Below are 18,620 nucleotides of genomic sequence, written 5' to 3'. Positions count from 1 at the left end.
AGGAACTGAATTTTAAATTTCATTTTGTTTTAGTTGATTTAAATGTAAATAGCCACATGTGGCTAGTGGCTCCCATTCTGGATGGCAAGGCTCTAAGCCCTGCAGCTCGGTTTCTTGGTGTGCACGGTGGGGATATCATCACGCCCTCTCACAGGGGCGCCGTGAGGATTAATGGGTTAATACGTGGAGTTAGAACAGGGCCTGGCAGCAGCATTACTGTTCATGCCGCCGCTTTACAATGAAAGGGAGCTCAGAGAAAGAAAGTCACTTGCCCTGGGCGGCACAGCTGGTGAGCAGTGGCCCTGGGGCTGGAGCCCCATCAGTCTGACCCCGCTGCTTTGCTTAGCGCTCTCCCACATGGGGCCCTGGGTGTGTGTGTTTGTCGGAAGGAATTGAGCTGAGTGGTGAGATGACCACAGGGACCATTTCCACACTAGGGCCTGGTCCCCCACGGCAAGTGCAGCAGGGAGTAGAGGGGCCTGTGGATTGGGGGGCGGGGGCTGCGGCTTGGGGAGCTTAAAGAAAACAATTCCAAGCAAGAGTGTGAAGGAGAAAGCAGACTGCATGGGGTTCAGGAAGAAACAAGAAGGGAGGAAATCGGGCTAATGGCTTAGAAGAGCAGGTCAAGAAGTCTGACTGGCAAAGGAGGGAGACAGAAGTCAGTGGTTCCAAAGAGACGGGGAGATGGGAGGGTCCACAGCAGTTCTATGTGACTGTGCCAGGTGGGAGGGCTCTGGAGCCCAGTTAGGGCTTCTGCACAGGGTGAACTTCTCTCCCTCCCTTCCCCCTTGCTGCTCGTGATTCTCCCTCCTGCCCTCCCCCAGCCTCCTCTTCCTGCCCTACTTGCCTGACCCATCAATGGGCAGCTTCGGCTCCTCCTCTCCCCATCCCCATTCCTGCCCTCGTCACCAGCTCTGGGTGTGTGGGGAGGTCTCCCACATGTATCTCCACACTCCAGTGGGTGGGCGAGAAGGAGCAGAGAAGAGAGACGCTGAGCCGCGGTGACAGGAATGACATTTTGACTTGAAAATTGCCGGAGAAGAAATGGCACAGGCTGTGTGGGCACGGGCAGAGCCCAGGCACTTTCCTGGGTGACCTTTCCAAGCTGGGAGGGAGCTGGGTGGTTGCTGGGAAATCTCAGGGGATGGCCTGGCCCCCAGCTCACTCGGATCCTGGCTGCCCCTCCATGTGGCAGGACGGGCTTCAGGGTTGAGGCCAGGCAGGCATGGCGTGGGGAGTGGGCAGGGACTCTGGGTGGGGGCCACTGGGATAAGCCAACTCTGCACTTATAGTTTGCAAAGCAAGCTCATGGATTCAGACTGGAAGAGCTGAAAGGGTTAGAGATCATCTAAGCCGGGGGCTTTCATTTCACTGGCTTGAAATGCCAGCGAAACCTATGGAAACTCTCCTTTGAGAAATACATTTATTCATTAGTTCATTCCAAAAACATATTTAATGAACAGTCACCAAATGCCAGGCACTGTTCTGGGCACTAGAGATAGACCAGTGATCAAAGAAAACAGGACCCTTGCCCCACAGAGCTCACATTTGAGTGACAGACCATAAAATAAATAAGGAGAAAAATAGACTATCGAATGTCAAATGGTGACAGGTGAAATGGAAGAAAAAGTATGGCAGGGGACTAGGGGATGTCAGAGTCAGGGGACCAGGGGGTTGTAAATGTTAGATATGGTGCTCAGGGCAGGGAGTCACGTCACAGGGTAAAGACCTGAGGGAAGTGAGGAGGTGAGCCATGAACGTGGAAATCTAGGGATAGATGCTCCAGGCCGGGGACAGCAAGCATTCGAAACTCAGACACCCAGTTTCTCTGATGACTTCAGGGGTTCACAGACCCCTAAAGCCCATCCATGGATCCTTCCATGGATCTCAGATGAAGAACGTCTGATAGCAGCCAACTCCCTGGGTTAATGGGGGAGGAAATAGAGGCCCAGAGGGGGACAGGCTTGCTCAAGGTCACACGGAGAGCAGGGCCCAGGACCCGCATCTCCTGACACTCCCCACCTGGTGCAGGAATCCTCTCTGCAGCGTCTCCAGGAAACGGCAGTCTAGTTTCTGCCTGGATGCTGCTAGTGACGGGCAGCTCATCACCGCATGAAGCCGTAGCTTCCATGTCTGGCAGCTGCAGAGATTGACCCGCTGGCCCCTCTGTTGACCTGGATTCTGCCTCCTTTGGGTTCAGGACTGACAGCCTTCCCTCTCTTCTTTGCCAGGTTCACCATCTGCCACAAGACCGAGGTCATGAAGAACACCCTAAACCCAGTCTGGCAAACTTTCTCCATTCCTGTGAGAGCCCTCTGCAATGGGGACTATGACCGGTGAGATGAGAAAGTGTCCCTCCCCAAGCACAGGTGATGTGGGCAGTCCCATCACTGTGGGCGGAGCCTCCCGGAGCTGTGTGCGGGTGCCCGGCACCTCCCTGGGCAGCGTCCACCTTTCATCTCCTCACAGACCTCCCCTCCTCCTGTCCCCCCTCTTCCCTCCCAGTCTGACACCCCCATTGGTGGGAACCTCCCCGGGCTCAGGGGATGAGAGGTGGCTAGGACTCCAGAGACGCCCCGATGGGTGTTGGGGTGCCGTGGCCTGGAGCTCAGCAGCCTGTCTCTTCATTGTTCCCAGTGGATGGGCAGGAGGGGGTGGGACGGTGGCTGTACATGCAGGCAGAGGTGGCCTCGTCCCCGCCAGCTCCAACTCCTGGCTGAGGGACTCTGGGGAGTCAGGATCCCAGGATACTCTCTGCCAGCCAAGTTGCCATCAATGGGGGTGACGGGTGGAGCGCAAAGAGCTCGTGGAGTTTCCTGATGCTACAAAGGCTGCTCTTATTACACTGTAGCTATTGTCATCATCGTTTGAGTGGAGACTGTGGAGCGTAGACACCGGATACCTGATTTCTAATCCTGCCTCTGTGACTAAAAAGCACTTCAACCTGGGCAAACTTTGACCTTTCGGAGCCTCAGTTTCCTTCTCTGTAAAATGGGTATTTAAATGTCTACCCACCTTATAGGGCTGCTTTGAAGCTCACACGACACAACCTACACAGGAAGGCTCTGGTGTGCATAAAATACCAAATTCAGCATTTTGTCCCCAAATGTTTATTGACTCCCTACCGTGCACCAGGCACTGCGCTGGATGCTGGGAAGTCAGCGGGGAACAAAACGCACAGTCTTCACCCTTCACCCAGCCTCCTGGAGTTTATGTGCTAGTCGGGGAGGCAGACACTAATCCAATAATCACACAAAGAAACACATAATTACAGATTGTGGTGAGTGCCGGGGGAGTGGGGCACGTAAGATGGGATTGGTCTGTGTTAAGTCATGAGAACCAGCTTGGTTTCCTGCTGATTGCTGTAGCTGGTGGGCGTGCTGGCCGGGGGTCCGTGGGCAGGGCTGCCCGGGCAGGCTTGAGGAAGCTGGGCCTCTGCTGGCCACTCCGATGGGAACACTGGGACGTCAGAACAGACAGCTCAGGGCATCCTGGCTCGTGGCACTGGCATCAGCTCTGTGGGACCCTGCTCACAGTGGCTACTGACAGTGGTGTGGTGGGGTGAGGGGGAGGAAGGAGCAGATGAACAGCCTCCAGGAACCCCTGGCTCCCTCCCTATTAGGCTGCTGATCCAGGAGAGGAGGTGGCTCCTCTTCCTGCCTCTTGGCCAGACGGAAAAGCCACAGTCTGTCCCACAGGTGGTCACCAAACACCTATTGTGTGCGCAGCCCTGCGCCTCCAGCTGTGTGGCATCAAGGGAATGTAGCGCATTTCCATCGTCAGTGAGCTTGTAGACTGACCGCAGGGAGCTCAGATGTGCACACATGTACTTTAGATAGATAAATAATTGTGCGAGGTGAGACTGGAGACAAAAATAGGCATTCCTGAACCTGTTACGTGTCTGGCCGGGTCCTGGGGCTTCTGGAGTGGTGGGGAAGGGGGGGACAGTCTGGTGGGAGCAGTAGGGTCTAAAGGGGGCTCAGGGAAGGCTGGAAGATGTCGGGGGGGGGGTGGTTGCTGGGGACAGAGGGGTGGGAAGAATGATTCAGATGGAGAGACATGCAGAGGAAGGGAGGGGAAATTCAAGGTTGGGGGATGGGAGAGCATGGCAGTTCAAGTCGCACGGGGTGGAAGGAATTGGAATCTCCAGCCCCACTGTCCAGAGGTTGTTGGGGATCAAACTGACCCCCCACAACCCTCATCCCTAGGGAGGGGCTCCCAGGGCCTCAGAACCTAGCCTTGTGAGGGACAGTGAGGAGGGCAGCTGGGCTCAGAGGCCTGGGCTCACTGTTCAGCCACTGGAGGAGGTGAGGGTGTGGTGGGAGGGTGCTGGTTGTGGGGAAAGCCCAGAGGACCCCGTCTCCCACTCCCAGGCTGAGCCCCAGCCCGGTGTCCCTCCAGGATGATTGGGCAGCTCAGGCTCTTCTCCACAGCCAGGAACAGATTGACCGTGACGTGACTGACAGCGGTGTTAATGGAGGGGGCCAGGCATGTCACGCTGGCCTGGTAATCAAGCAGGCCTGCCCCCCCCCCGCCGAGCCCTAGGGTAACCCACATACCCAATAGCCACTTGGAGGTGCCAGAGTCTGGGAGGCCCTCTCAGGGCAGGAGAGGGAGGGCCTTGGGCAGGGAAACAAGGCCACTGTTCCTCTCCTTCCAAGGCACCTCCTGAAGCCTCATAGAACTCATTTGGTTAAATCCGGCAGCCATGTCTTCCCAGCCAGCCAGGCACTGGGCGCCGTGTTGGGTACTATGGCGGTACTGAGCTATCAGATCCAAGCCTCCCTGTTAGGTTTCCCCCAGGCCAGGGTGGGAGACAGACAGGTAATAATAGTGACAGCAAATGCTCTGGTAACACTTCCATGGTAATTTATGTATACGAACTAGTTAATCCTCCCAGCAATTAATACTGCCTCTGGAAAACGGGACTAATACTATCCACATTTTACAGGTCAGGAAACTGAGGCCCAGAGAGGTTAAGTAACTCACCTGGGATCTGGCTGCCAGTCAATGGCAGAACCAGGACTTGAACCCAGGCAGGCTGGTTCTAGAATCTGTGTTCTTAACCCAGTGCTCTGCTGCCACATGGCCAAGATGTGGTGTGAGTGGGGTGCGTTCGGAGGAAGGGTCTGTGAGCCTCGCTCAGGGGCTCGGGGCAGGTCTGCTTTAGGACTGGAGGTGCAAGGAAGACTCAAAGGGCCGTTACATCTGCCTGGATGTGGGCATGAAAGAGACGCAGAGCGTTAGGGTTTGGAGCTTGGGGACAAGAGGAGATGGTGTCACCAACAGAGATGGGAAGTGTGATACAGAGCCAGAGTAGGTGGCTGTGGGACAGGCATGGCAGTGCTCGGCTGAGGGGAGAGGAGGACAGAGGTCTGGGAGTCCCCAGGACAGGGGCTGGCAGAGGGCAGGTGCCCGAGGCCCCGTGGGGGATGCCACGGGTCAGGAGCAGGAGAAAGAAAAGGAGACGATCAGAGAGAGAGGCTGGGAGCAAGAGGGGGGCGTCTGTGGTCAGGGAGCTGAGAGAGGAGGATTCAAATAGAAGCATCGTCTACTGTTGTGAAAAAGAGGGCCAGAGGGGGAGAACCAGGGATCTGCTGAGAAAGAACAGTTTTCTAAGAATGATGGGTGGAAACCAGTTAAAGATTACTGAGTTTTTAGGACCTGGGCCTAATTGTGTCCTAATTGGTTTAAATACATTATCTTATTTTGTGAATTTAAATTTCACGGTAATCCTAGAAGGTAGGTACTAGTGACATGCCCATTTCACAGATGGGGAACCGGAGGACTGGAGATTATGTAACTTGTGAGGGCAAGGAGAAGGTATATTTCCCTTCTCTGGAGGTCACATCTGGGCTGGCCCCCTGCCTTTGCTATGTCTCCAGTCCACATGAGGCCAAATCCAAGGGACCCAGCTGAGCAGAGCTGGAGTCAGAGGAGATGGATCAGGGACAGAGCCAGTCAGCCCTCCAGTGGAGTGAAGTGGGGTGACGATAGGAAGCACTTCCCCTGCCTTTTCTGAAGTCCCCCTATTCTCTCCTTGAACATCCCGTTAAGCCAGATGCCCCTGGGTCGGGCTGCTGTCACTCGCTCACTCACCCCTCAGTGCTGACTGAGTGGATTTGAAGAGGGTGGTGAGGGCACTGGGTCCTCACCCAGAGAGGGGAGCAGATTCCCGGAGGTGGGGGCTCTCACATCACTGACACCTCACACATGCAGACGCTTAACTCAGAGAGAGGAGGTGAAGTCGCCACCCAGGGTTGCATGGTGCCCCACCGTCCAGGCTTGCCGCTCGCCCCAGGAAGGCCCAGACACTCCTCTTCCTCCTCAAGCCTCCTGGAGTGTTGGACTGACTCAGTCAGTTTAGGGCGAACCCCTCGGGGCCTGTCAGCCCTCGGGACTTGTAAGCAGCAGGGAGATGTGCCTTCTCCTGCCCGGGAGAGGCTCATTAGGAGGCGACCTGCAGCTCGGCCTGGAGGAGACTAGATGGAGCTGCTTGGTGTGCTGGGAGGGAAGCCTGGCGTCTCTGCCAGTGCCCCTCATCCCTGCTGGCCTGCTGAGGCTCACACACACCCGGCTCTGTCACTCTGGCCCCAGGTGTCCAGAGACCCACAGGACACTGGCTCCCAGCCTTGAGGCCTGGCATCGCTACTGACCAGCTGTGCGATTTGGGGAAAGCCACACACTCTGGGCCTCTTTGTGATTTTGTGGAAGGAGGAGGGGGTATTGTTATTGTGTGGCCCACTTCACAAAGTTGTTAGGAGTTCTTAGTCAGCCAACAGATGTTTAATAATAATATTCATAGTACTGAATATGTGCTAGGTACTGTTCTAGAAGCCGAAGATACAGAAGGGAACAAAACAAAATTCCCTGGCCTCGTGGAGTTGACATTTTTGTGGTGAATGGGAATTGTTTGAGGGGACAGGAGCTTGCAAAAAGGCTTGAGTGTTTTAGACGGAAGAGAATGACACATGTCCAACGCTGACTGTGAATGATGTGGTTGACCTCTCACAGCCACTCCAGAGTGGGTGTGATTGTCCCATTTCACAGAGGAGTAAACAGAGCCTCTGAGGGTTAAGCCAGTTGCACAGGGCCACACAGCGAGAACCTGGAGGAGCTGGGATTGCCACCCAGGGTCCTGCCCTGGAGCCTGCCATCGTCCTTCTCCATCTCACTGCCTCCCAGATTAGGGCCTCCATGTTCTGAGCCTTTGTATGCCAAATAAGATGCTCATTTTGTGGAGAGCAGAGGCCCATTTCATTGACTCACCCCCAGGAGCCCCTTCTCATGGGTGCTGCCCCAGAAGTCACAGTCAGTCTGACACGAGCCTTTGTTGTGCCTGTGCTCAGGGGTTGGAAGCCGGGTCTGCAGCCCACATGACACGTGAGGTGACCTGGGGCAGCCCAGCCAGGGGTGGACAGCCACAGAACTGTCAACAGAGTAGTCAGAGTTGTCTCTGGCTTCTGCCACTGCCTTCCTCTGTCTCTGGGCACTGTTTCTCTCACCTCCTGCTCCCCCAAGGCTGGAGGTTGCAGCCTCCAAGCTAATCTGACCCCCAGGCTGCAGCCATCCCTGGAGCCTCGATTGTGATTACGGCTGGACTGAGTTTGCACAGGAATCTCACACTCAGTGGTCTCAACCTCAGCTGCAGGTTCAAGTCCCTTGAGGAGCTTTTAACAATTCCCCGGCCCAGGCTGCACCCCAGACCAATGGATTCTGAATTTCTGGGGTGAGGCATAGGCATCAGGATTGCTAACGCTCCCCAGGGGATCCAGTGTGCAACCGAGTTTAAAAACCAGTGCTCTGGGCCAGCCCCGTGGCTTAGCGGTTCAGTGCGTGCGCTCCAATACTGGCGGCCCAGGTTTGGATCCCGGGCGCACGCCGACACACCGCTTCTCCGGCCATGCTGAGGCCATGTCCCACATACAGCAACTAGAAGGATGTGCAACTATGACATACAACTATCTACTGGGGCTTTGGGGAAAAAAAGGAGGAGAATTGGCAATAGATGTTAGCTCAGAGCCGGTCTTCCTCAGCAAAAAGAGGAGGATTGGCACGGATGTTAGCTCAGGGCTGATCTTCCTCACAAAAAAAAAAAAAGAGAGAGAGGAAAAGAAAAAAAGAAGCTTAAAAATATATATGTATTAAAAAAAACAAAACAAAACCAGTGCTCTTGTCGGAAGAGGTCAGCGGCTCTGGCTGCACGTTAGAATCAGCCAGGGGACCTTTTGAAACTAACTGTGCCTGAGTCCTACACAGACCCATTAAATCAGGCCCTCTGGCCGTGGGATTTTTAAAAAATCTCCCCAGTGATTTTTTTGGGTGTCCAAGGCTGTGGCTGTGACTGGGGTCCTCCTACAGCCTCTGAGTGTGTGGCCCTCACTGTCCTAGTTGCCTGAGGGGCTGGTGTTGGTGATCCGAGGAGAGGCACTCTGCTGGGGTCGCTGAAAGTCCCCTGCAGAGCTGGAGGGCTCTGGGGAAGGACTGGGAGACTTCAGCATTGTGAGCAGGGTCCTGGCTCAGACCCTCTCCACCTGAGCAAGATACTGGGCGCCCTTAGGGCTCAGTCAGTTTCCCCATCCGAAAATAAGGGGGCTGGAGGTCATCACTCCAGAACATTCAAACAGAACCACTTGGGAAGCCTTTAAATAAGATTCTTGGGCCCTGCCCAGAGATGCTGAGAACTGGGCCTGGGGGTCTGTGTGTCTGAAAATCTCCCTGGTGATGTGCCAGGTGTCCAAGCTCGGATGCCACTACAGTCACTTCCAACCTTATCATTCCAAAAATAGGAAATTGCACAGCCCAGGTCCTCAGGCTCGGTGTCCCTGATTTAAGTAAATTTCATATGAAAAACTATCCAGTGTGGCCAAATGCTAATGTGGAGAGAAGAAGGCACTTTTATAGAGACCCACCAGCATGCTGGGGGGTTTTATCAACTTGTCTTTGCAGCTATTCTGCAAGACCGTCATTATCCCTACTTTAAAATGATGGTTTGTGGCTCAGAGAGATTAAATGACATCTCCAGGTCCCACAGCTAAGGGCCTAGCGTCCGAGTCCACACCCCAGCCTCTTTCTAGCTCACCAGCCCACCTTTAGGGGCCTAGTTTTTTTTTCTTTCCACAGTAATTCACCTCAGAGAGACATAGTTTTTTTTTTCAACAATTTAAAGGAATCCTTTAAATGGTGGGCTTCTACACTCGCCCCATTTTACATTTTGGTAAGAAAAATCCAGTTGGTGCACAGCCTACTGGGCATTCCTTCATTCCAGAACAGTTTCTGCACCCTGCGCCCATGCCCCGTGGAGGCTCATCGGAAGGGAGACAGCGCCTCCTTCTGGGGCTCTGGAACCCCAGGGCCAATTCCTCCCAGACCGGAGGAGGTGGGCCGCAGCCATGGGCGAGACAATGAGATGTTAATAGAAGACAGGCCCAAGCAGCCGCCTCTGTGTACCCCATTTAGAACTGAAGGCTGGAGACCCCAGTTCCCCTTGCCTCTCCCACCTCCCCAGACCTGGACCCTGCAGTGGGACCCTGGCAGCTGCCCGACCCCGGGCATCACTGGAGGACCACTGGCACCAAGGGTTAACCCACAACCCTCCACCTCCTTCCTCCGCCTCTGGTCCGCTAGCCCGTTGCCATGGAAACGGGCTAAAAATAAACCGGGCTCCCAAAGCCCAGCCCTATACACAGGAGTCAAAACAAACTAATTAAAGCAGCCAGGCTAAAATGTGAAGATAATTACACCCTCACTCAGGAGCCAGTCATGGGGTGGAAAACCTCAGCAGGCCATCCCCGAGCCAGGGCCCCTGGGCCCACCCCTGATGTGGGGTGCCGGCTCCACACCACTCAGACTCCTCGGAGCCTGGCCTCCCACCACGCAGTCTTGTTACCCCTCCCCAGGAGAGCCCACCCTGCTTAGGCTTGAGATCCGGGGGGTGCCACTCCCACTGCCATGGCCCCACCCCTGATAAATTCACAGTCTGGCTTCATGCTGGGACCTGTGCCCCATCTGGGGTGGCCAAGGAGAAAGTGGGGTGAATTGAAGTCTGAGGCTGTTTTTTCACATCCTCCCTGAAATTTGGGAAAGTCCCTACACAGCTCTGGGTCTGCCTCTGTCCCTAAGACCTTTGCTAAAAGGCCTCAAGTTCCTTGTCTAGTGCCTTTGTCCCTTGGGCTGCTGCCTCCCCACCAAGGGCTGTGGAGCCTGGTGGGTGTCCCTGCATCCCCTTCTGGCCCAGGAGTATGAGAAGGCCCTGTCCTCAAGCCACGTGGGTGCTGGGTCAAGCCCATCCCACCACGGGCCCTTTGCCTTACAGGACCATCAAAGTGGAGGTGTACGACTGGGATCGAGATGGCAGGTAAGCCAGCAGAAGGTCAGCAGGGATGGGGGCAGCCACCGCGGGAAGGTTGGGCCCTGCCCCCACATGGGGAGAGCTGTGCCCAGGCCCCCACCCATGGCAGCTCTGGGGATGAGGGGGCCTGGTTGTTCCTGTGGGAGGTCCACTGCCCCAGTGGCTTGTCCCTGCCCAGCTCCACTGAAAAGCCAGAGGACTTCTGTCCTGCAGGACGTGGTGCGAGGGGCATAAGAGGCCTCTTTTCCTCAAACAGCTGCCTAGTGGCCAGCCAGTGCCTAAAATCTCCCCACATTTTGGAGAATTTAGGATTTTCTGAAATGTGCGCGTTCTAAGGTACAGATAATAGTGACCTGCTGGGCATTCATGGACACGTTCTCTGTGTGAGGCTAAGCATTGTGGGGTGACCAAGATGCAGAAGATGAGCTCAGCCCCCAGAGACTCCCCACAAACTAGCGGGGAGGCCCTCAGCCCATGAGAGGAGCTGTTTGCAGGGAGCAGGGCCTGAGGGAATGGACTATGAGAAGGGTAAGGTTTGACACACACGAATGGACTCAGGAGCCATGAGGCAGGGCCGAGCCTGGCCAGTGGGAGGGCGGTTCCCGCTCGGGGTCTTTGAGAGGCCAGTGCCTTCCCCTTCTGCAGATTGAAGTGCCCCCAAGGAGCCAGTGTCGCTGGGAATTCACAGACAAGGACAAGAACAGACCTCTCACAGCGTTAGTCCAGAACGAGCCTTGGCTCCTACCAGTCTGTTGAACGAAATCCAAATATGTCATCCTGACTTGTGTGACCCCTCCATTCTGAGGCACTACCAGGGAATGTCATACAGGGGCTTTAAGCCCATAATCTCCATTGGTACCTCTCAAGTCTGTGATGTGGACAGGGGATATCATAATGTGCACACACAGCTCTAAGTTAGGCCCAAGGCCCTTCCAGCCTGAGACCTTCCTGTAGAGACACTCCAGTGCCAGCACTACCTCTGTTAACCCACTTCAGGTTTCCACCCATGAGTTGCCTCATCTTACCCTGGAGTTCCCCATACTTCTCCTTTACCAGGGAAAGCTAGGGACAGCCACCAGATGCCATTGGGTCCTGCCATCAAGGAGCTCATGTGTCTGAATGCTGAGAGCTGTAAATATGTAGTCAACATGCAGTGTGGGCTCAAGGAGGGGCAAGGCCCCAGGGACACCTCCCCAGCAGGCACCCCAGACCACCACATTGCCCATGGTCCTCTAGCAGGGACAGTGAGGGTGAAATGCAGCCAACCACAGGGGAGATGGGAGTTCTGCTCTGTATGAGGTTTTGCTGCACTTAACATAAATACACGCTTGTCGGGGCAGAGCCCCAGAAGGTGCGGACACCTCCAGCTGCCTGGATGGACATAGTGCTAATTGTTTTTTCCAAAATGTTATTGGAAAAACGTCAAATACATGGAAAAGTAGAGAGAAGAGTTTAACGAACACTTTTAAGCCTAGCGCCTGAATTTAACAAGTGTTACGTGTTGCCATATTTGCTTTATCTATGTTTTGCTGATGTAATTTAAGTTACAGACATCATGGCTTTTTGGCCTCTAAATATCTCATTGGGAATGTCTAAAAAATAAGGGCATTTTCCTACATAACTACGAATGCCATTATCACACCTGACACATTGAACAATAATTCTTGAATATCATTTCATATTCAAATTTCCCCAGTTGTCCCCAAAATACCTTTTATTGCTGGTTTGTTCAAACAAGAATCAAAGTGGAAGTGGGTCTCATTCTCCAGGGCCCTACTCTTTGCTAAATAACCGTTGGGTTTCTTGCTCCATGGGTGACACTGGACTCTTCCCAGGGACCCAGCCTCTCTGCTGGCGTGTGCCCCTGGAGCAGTGGCCGGGGCAGAATTGGGAGCCAGAGGAAGGGATGTGAGAGGTGGGGGGATGGGCAGAGGTGGCACGAAGCCTGGGCCTTGTGGTCGCAGCAGCAGCCTTCCCTTGCAGCCATGACTTCATTGGAGAGTTTACCACCAGCTACCGGGAGCTGGCCCGAGGGCAGAGCCAATTCAACATCTACGAGGTGAGGTGGACGCCCAAAGTCTGGGGTTTGCTCTGATGATACCTAGCTCCCAGTCGTGGAGGACTACCACGAGCCACGACTGGGGTGTTTGCATGTTCTCCTGTGAGGGGGCTGTCACTGTCCCATTCCGCAGTTGAGGAGACTGAGTCTCAGAGAAGTTAGGGGACTTGCCCAAAGACAAAACCTAGGCTTGTCTGATTCCAAATCACTGAGTTATAGTTCCCCCCGAAAGAGCACTTACAACGGGGTGGGGGATAGAAGTGGTGGTAGGGCAGAAGGTGGGGGACAGTATCACAAAGTTCTGGGCCTGAGGTCCTGAGTTCAAGGTGGCCCTCTGCCTTCAATCAGAACAGTTTCAGAGCCTGCTGAATACCTTATCTTTTCCGGAAGGAAAGAGTCAGAGGAACAGGAGTCAGGATACCTCAGTCTAGACCTGGAGAACCTTGGACAAGGCATCTAGTCTCTGTGGAGAGAAAGCGTTGGCCCTCAAAGGATAGTTTCTGCCGCTGAGCCGCTTCTTGTGTGTGCTCTCCCTCCTGGGAGGTCCTCCCACCTTCCAGATCTGGCTTAGGTCCTTCTCCTCTGGGGGCCTTCCCAGCCACGCCGGCCTCCTGTGCTTTCTCCCTCCTCTGAACTTGCTGGACAGCACAGTTCATGCCAGACCCGCTTAACTGCAGATACTCACAACCCTCATAACTGCCTGGGTTCATAGCCTGACTACCACGTCCTAGCCGTGTGACCTTGGCTAAGTTCCTGAACCACTCTGTGCCGTGCACCCTGAGAATTAAATAAGTTACTAGAACAATGCCCGGCCCCTAGCGAGCAGTGCGTCAGTGCTGTCTTCTAGTATCATCTGTTGAGCACCCGTGTGCTAGGAGATTTACATTTCACAACCGTCCTACAAACTGGCTCTATGCTCACATGAGCAGCACTCAGCGAGGGCAGGTGAAGAGCTGGCTTTGACTCCATCACTGAATCTAAAGCCCTCCATAATTCTGCTCCCTCACCCTGCATCTCTGTTCCCAGTGAGCAGGTCTTGTCATCCAGCTAGACTGAAGCTCCCCAAGGGCAGGCAAGGTGACAACCCATTCTGTTGCCTCCCTTCATGTTGGCCTGGGCAGTGCTGGGCGCACAGTAGGTGCTTATTATACATCCACACATGGAATTCAGCTGAATGAGGAGGCTGCCGTGAAGATGGAGCGTGGGCGAATTTCTTTGAAAGGGCTCTGATCCTCAGAGTTAATTGCTTTGTTTTCCGCATCGACAAAGGGAAGGGCTGTCTTTGTCCCCCCACCCAGGCAGAGAGGAGCGGGCTCTGTCTTTCTCTGGCTTCCTTGAAGGAGATTTTTAGGGAAATGAAGGGAAGAGGTCAGATCTCCTGGAGTTTGGCTTCTAAGGGTGCTTGACAGGCTCAGAAGAGGCTGTGATCTCTCAGGCTAAAAGCAGGAAAGGTTGACTGACTGGTTTTCTTGGTCGTTGATCCCTGCTCCCTTGCAATCAACCAGAGAAACCGCAGCGCTGGGAAGCAGAAGTGCTGTCTTCACACACAAGAAATGCTATCAGGTAGAAAAGGAACTAAATTCTGGCGCCCCCCCGGGGCAGGCCTTGCCCTGCGGGGGGTGTCACTGGGAGGCCGGTTTGGGCTCAGGAAGGCCTTTCTAGAGTCTGAACTGCCTGAAGAGAGAACAGGCTTCTGCCATGAAAGACCCTCATCTCGGGCCTGGCGTCCCCTGGGTGTCGGACTCAATGTCTGTCTGCTGGCTCCTCCTCAGACCCAGCTGAATGCACTGGCTGAAGTCTCCCCCAGCCCTCGCCTCCCTCTGGCCAGCTGGCTTCATCCCTCTGCTGTCATCCGGGGCTACAGCCCCTGGGGAGTCATCCTTGACGCCTCCTGCCCCTCGCCCCACAGCCAGTCCACGCCTGCACCCTACTTCTTCTACCACCTAAACATTCTGACCTTTGTTCCCTTCACTCCCATCCACACCCGCTGTCACCATCTCCCCTGTGTGGGGCTGTGCAACAGCCCCCTGACGGCCTTTCCGCCTCCTTCTGTCCTCCACTCAGTAAATGGGAATCTGACCACATCACTGCCCCGCCTAAAACCTGGCTGTGCATCCCACCCACTGCCTCAGCCTGGTTCACACGGGGGAGTGGGGAGGAGATTCAGAAAAAGCCCCCACCCCAGCTAAGATCCTACCTACCTATGGGGTACAGTCCAAGCTCCTTCACATGGGTACCATGCCCCGGCTACCTGCAGTGCAGCCGTTGGGCGTGTGGAAGTAGACGCGTACACCCACCCCTAGGAGGCCCCTAGGGACTGGCCCTGGCCCCTTCCCTCTGCCCACCCCCACTTCCAGCCCCATCACGCCATCTGAGGCTCTCCGAACTGCCATGCTGGCTCAGCCTCCATGGCTTCATTCACGCCGGTGCCTCCTCTGGGGCCCCTCTCGCTCTTCTTCCCCTGGTTGGGTCTGCTGATCCTTGGAGACTCCTTTTGCATGTTCCTCCTCCAGGAAGCCTTCTCCGCCTGCACACCCACTCCACCCCACAGTCTGAAGTAGATACCTCCTCCTCAGTGCTCCTGTGGCCCCCTGTGGCTATTACCTGTTTATCATACTTCCCCCACCAAAAACCATGAAGTCCTCAAGGGTGGGGCTGGTGTCTCACTCACTGTTGTATCCCCAGAGCCAGCACAGCTCCTGGCCCCTGGGAGCCCCTCAGTGCCCCCTTGCACAGGATGGCAGACCCCAGACCTGCCCTGGGGCCGTAGGGACCCTGGGGATGTGAGAGAGGGAGAGGAGAAGGCTTACAACTCCAGCCCAGGAGTCGGGAGGTTCCTGGCCTGGCCCCTAGGGGGCGCTGGTCCACTGTATGGATCTTCAGAACGCAGCCCCTTAGGGCTGGAGAGGCTGGTAGTGGGAGTGGGGAGTGTGCTCCGGAGCGCATGAAACCTCAGAATAAACAGGGCGCTTCTTCAGCGCCCACTTCACATAAAGATCTGAGAACAAAACATTGCTTTAATATTAAAACAGTTATAATTAGAGAGCGGAAATGAGGAATACGGACTAATTTAAAGATAACACAGAAGACTTCAAAGAAATGTGCTTGTGGCCAGTTCTCTGGATGACGCCCAGCCTCCCCGGAGTCCGTGTTTGTTCTCCTCAGCTGGGAGGGCTATTTTGGAGTAAGAGTTTGAGAGGCACTCAGTTCTAAAAGTTCCACACCCTCATGGGACAGATTGGGAAACTGAGGCACAGTGCAGCATTCGGCTGCAACTGTGCCCCCATCTCAACAGGATACTAGAACGCCTAGTAAGCTGTTTTCCCATGAACGTGTCTGTGAGCACCGCGCCATCTGGGTGCCTTTGTGCCTGTGGAGGCCCCGAGGTTGTTCTGGGCCTTTCTTCCCAGGCTCTCAGTTTCCACCTGCACAGCTTGCCAGCTCTCCCACCTGAACCTCCCACCTGTGCCCCAAATCCAGCTCTTCCTTCCTTCTCTGTCTATCTGCTCACCCCGATCCTCCCTCTCTCCTGCCCCACAGCCACGCCCAGGGCCCAAGATCTGTGGTCTCTTCTTGACAATGCTGTTTTGCCACAGCTTAGTACCTGTTCCAACACCCCCAGGCCCTCCTTACCTCTCACCTGGACTAGTGGTGGTGGTGGTAGTAATAAAAAATAATAGCAGCTAACACCTACATGGTACTTACTACACTGCAGACCCTGTCCTGAGCACTTTACTTGTGTTGACCCAGTAATTCCCCTATCTTTCTATGACGTAGGTGCTAAGGAGACTGAGGCAAAGGGAGGTTAAGTAACTTGCCTAAGGTCACACAGCTATTAGGTGGCAGAACCAGGCAAACATCTCCCTGGATGTCCCTCCTTCTCCCCTTGTACTCACTTCCACCAGGTCCCAGCATCCTGGAGCCTGCTGTGATCTTGTCCCCGATCAGAGTTCCCCGCTGGCTGCTGGGTGATGTTCAGACATTTAACTTGGCATTCTAGGCTCTCTTCCATCCAATTTACTCTTCTACCCCATGGTTCTGCAATCAAACTAGAACCCAGTTCTGTCCACCGCCCCCATGCCCTCCCTCCATCTCTCCATGCCCAAATCCTTCCTGTCCCTCGATGTCTGCCTTCGACACCGCCTGCTCCAGGGAGCCTCCATTGATGCTCCCACCTGGAATGGCCCTTCGTTCCTCCAATTCCCTTCACGTTTCTGACTCCCCTCTATTGCTGGCTCTTGTCACCTATCGCCCCAGGACATATCTTCTTTCTCCAACTGGAGTGAAGATTCTAGAGGAAAGAAACTGGTACCTCTCATCCCCACCCTATGAATATTTGTGAAGGAATGTGTCTGTATTTGCCATCAAGGTGGCACCCACGTATGCAACGCTGGCCTGAGGGCAGGAACCTGGTTTCTAATTCTGTCACTACCCAGACCAGCTGTGTGACCTTAGGCAAATCACTTGGTGTCTCTGTGCCTTCCTTTCCGTATCTCCAGAAGCGGATATCAGTACTCATCCAGACAGAAGAGACCCTGCTAAAGACGCTGCCCCTGCAGGCAGAACAAGAGATGGGGGAGAGCGAGGGGAAATGAGTTCACCAGAAACCTACAGACCACGGAGCAGAGCGGGTGTGAAAACCGCCTTGCTTTGTTTGATGGGAGATTAGGGAAAGGTTGGGCTTAGACTTCCCATGTGAAAAACAAAAGGGCTGGTGAGGCTCACATTAGAGTACAAACGTAGTACCTGTGCAAGACCATGGGGGGCCACAGGGCAAGGTGGCCCCCTGAGCCAGCCCAGGGCTTCTCAGCCTCGGCGCTGGTGGCATCTTGGACAGGATGATCCTCTGTTGTGGGGGGCCGTCCTGTGCGTTGTGTGTGACGTTTACAGCATCCCTTGCCTCTACCTACCTCCCAGTTGTGACAACCAAAAATGTCTCCAGACATTGCCAAATGTCTCCTGGGGGGCACAGATTGCCCTCAGTTGAGCCCACTGCGTTAGCCCACCCACACCTACTGTATACTCAGGCCTGTGATGTAGTCTCTGACGACAGGTCTGGCTTGGAATTAAAGCTTGCACATGGAGAACGCTTAAGGAGGTTCTAACTGCAGGGTAAGGGCGGCAGTCATGGCGGTTTAGCGGGGAACCTCATAGGCCCAGGGCAACCCCAGGGCAGGGTCTTGCAGGAGGAACAGGGAGGATTGGAATTGGCTGAGGGAGGAGGGGAGGGCATTTGGGGTAAGGGGAGCAGCCTGAGCCAACACACGGGGCAGGCGTGGGCAGGGCCCCTTTGCAACATCGGCCTCCTCTGGCTGCAAGGTGTGGAGGGTGTGGGAAAGGAGGTTAAATAAATATTGTTCCAGGTGTGTTTGCTTGTGGGACACTGGGTCTAACTGGGGAGCCCAGTTGTGTAAATCTAAGTGTCAGTCTCTCACAAACCTCCCTGAACCCTCCTCCCCGGAACCCCCGGTTTTCACACCCCACACTCTGCTTGCTGGGGCTGGGGCCACAGCCTGGGGTCAGTGGAAGCCCCGGGGCTCAGCCCTGACTGCTTGGAAAGACTCCTTCTTATCTGTTGTTTCTGCAGGTGATAAACCCGAAAAAGAAAATGAAGAAAAAGAAATATGTGAATTCTGGCACGGTGAGTAGCCGTCCGCTCTCTGCCGGCGGGTGTAGACATTCTGAGCCCTGAGCTAGGTCTGGTGTCAGGAGTCATGCACGTCTGTGTGTGCAGAGTGTGGGAACCACACCTGGAGGGCTGGGGGTGGGGAGGGTTGGGGCCGATGGAGCAACAGCCCAGGGGGTAGACGGTGTGTAGGCGACACAACAGACTGATCAGAATGAGAAATCCCGAGAGAAGCTCCCACAGGCACTTCCTGCAGGAAGGAGAGGAAAAGCAGCAGTATTTACTGGGCCTTGCCCTGGGAAATTCCCCCATGAGGTGCTTTTCACAGGTTGTTTTCTTGAGAGGCAGACATTATCATGTCCTGGTCATCAAAGAGGAAACCTCCCGGCAGCTGGCAGGGAAGTGACTCACCCAGGGTCACAGAGCAAAAAAGTGAGAGAGATGGTTGTCAGCACTATAGTTAGATTCAGAGCTAGCAGCTGCTGTGGGCACTGCCCCCTTAACCGTGACCATCCTGGGGTCACACTGGCCCAGAGGCTTCTCAGGGCTGATCTTTAGGACATTCGTGCATTTATTTAATAAAT

At 54.8% G+C, this 18,620-nt stretch overlaps 1 protein-coding gene across 3 annotated transcripts in view; it reads left to right on the top strand.

Moving 5' to 3' along the window:
• CPNE5 (copine 5) overlaps positions 1-18,620 on the top strand; it is a 90,679-nt gene that overhangs the window by 58,116 nt on the left and 13,943 nt on the right. For all 3 annotated transcript variants that reach the window (XM_004424202.3, XM_014782759.2, XM_087438524.1), the window contains 4 exons: positions 2,232-2,336; positions 10,316-10,357; positions 12,335-12,410; positions 17,998-18,051. In XM_004424202.3, coding sequence (XP_004424259.1) covers positions 2,232-2,336; positions 10,316-10,357; positions 12,335-12,410; positions 17,998-18,051 — 277 coding nt within the window. The remainder of the gene's footprint in view (positions 1-2,231; positions 2,337-10,315; positions 10,358-12,334; positions 12,411-17,997; positions 18,052-18,620) is intronic.

This window comes from Ceratotherium simum, chromosome 13, assembly GCF_057802395.1.
Source record: "Ceratotherium simum simum isolate JZ-2026a chromosome 13, ASM5780239v1, whole genome shotgun sequence".
NCBI classification, from domain to species: domain Eukaryota; kingdom Metazoa; phylum Chordata; class Mammalia; order Perissodactyla; family Rhinocerotidae; genus Ceratotherium; species Ceratotherium simum.
This window is presented reverse-complemented; position numbering and strand designations above follow the sequence as displayed.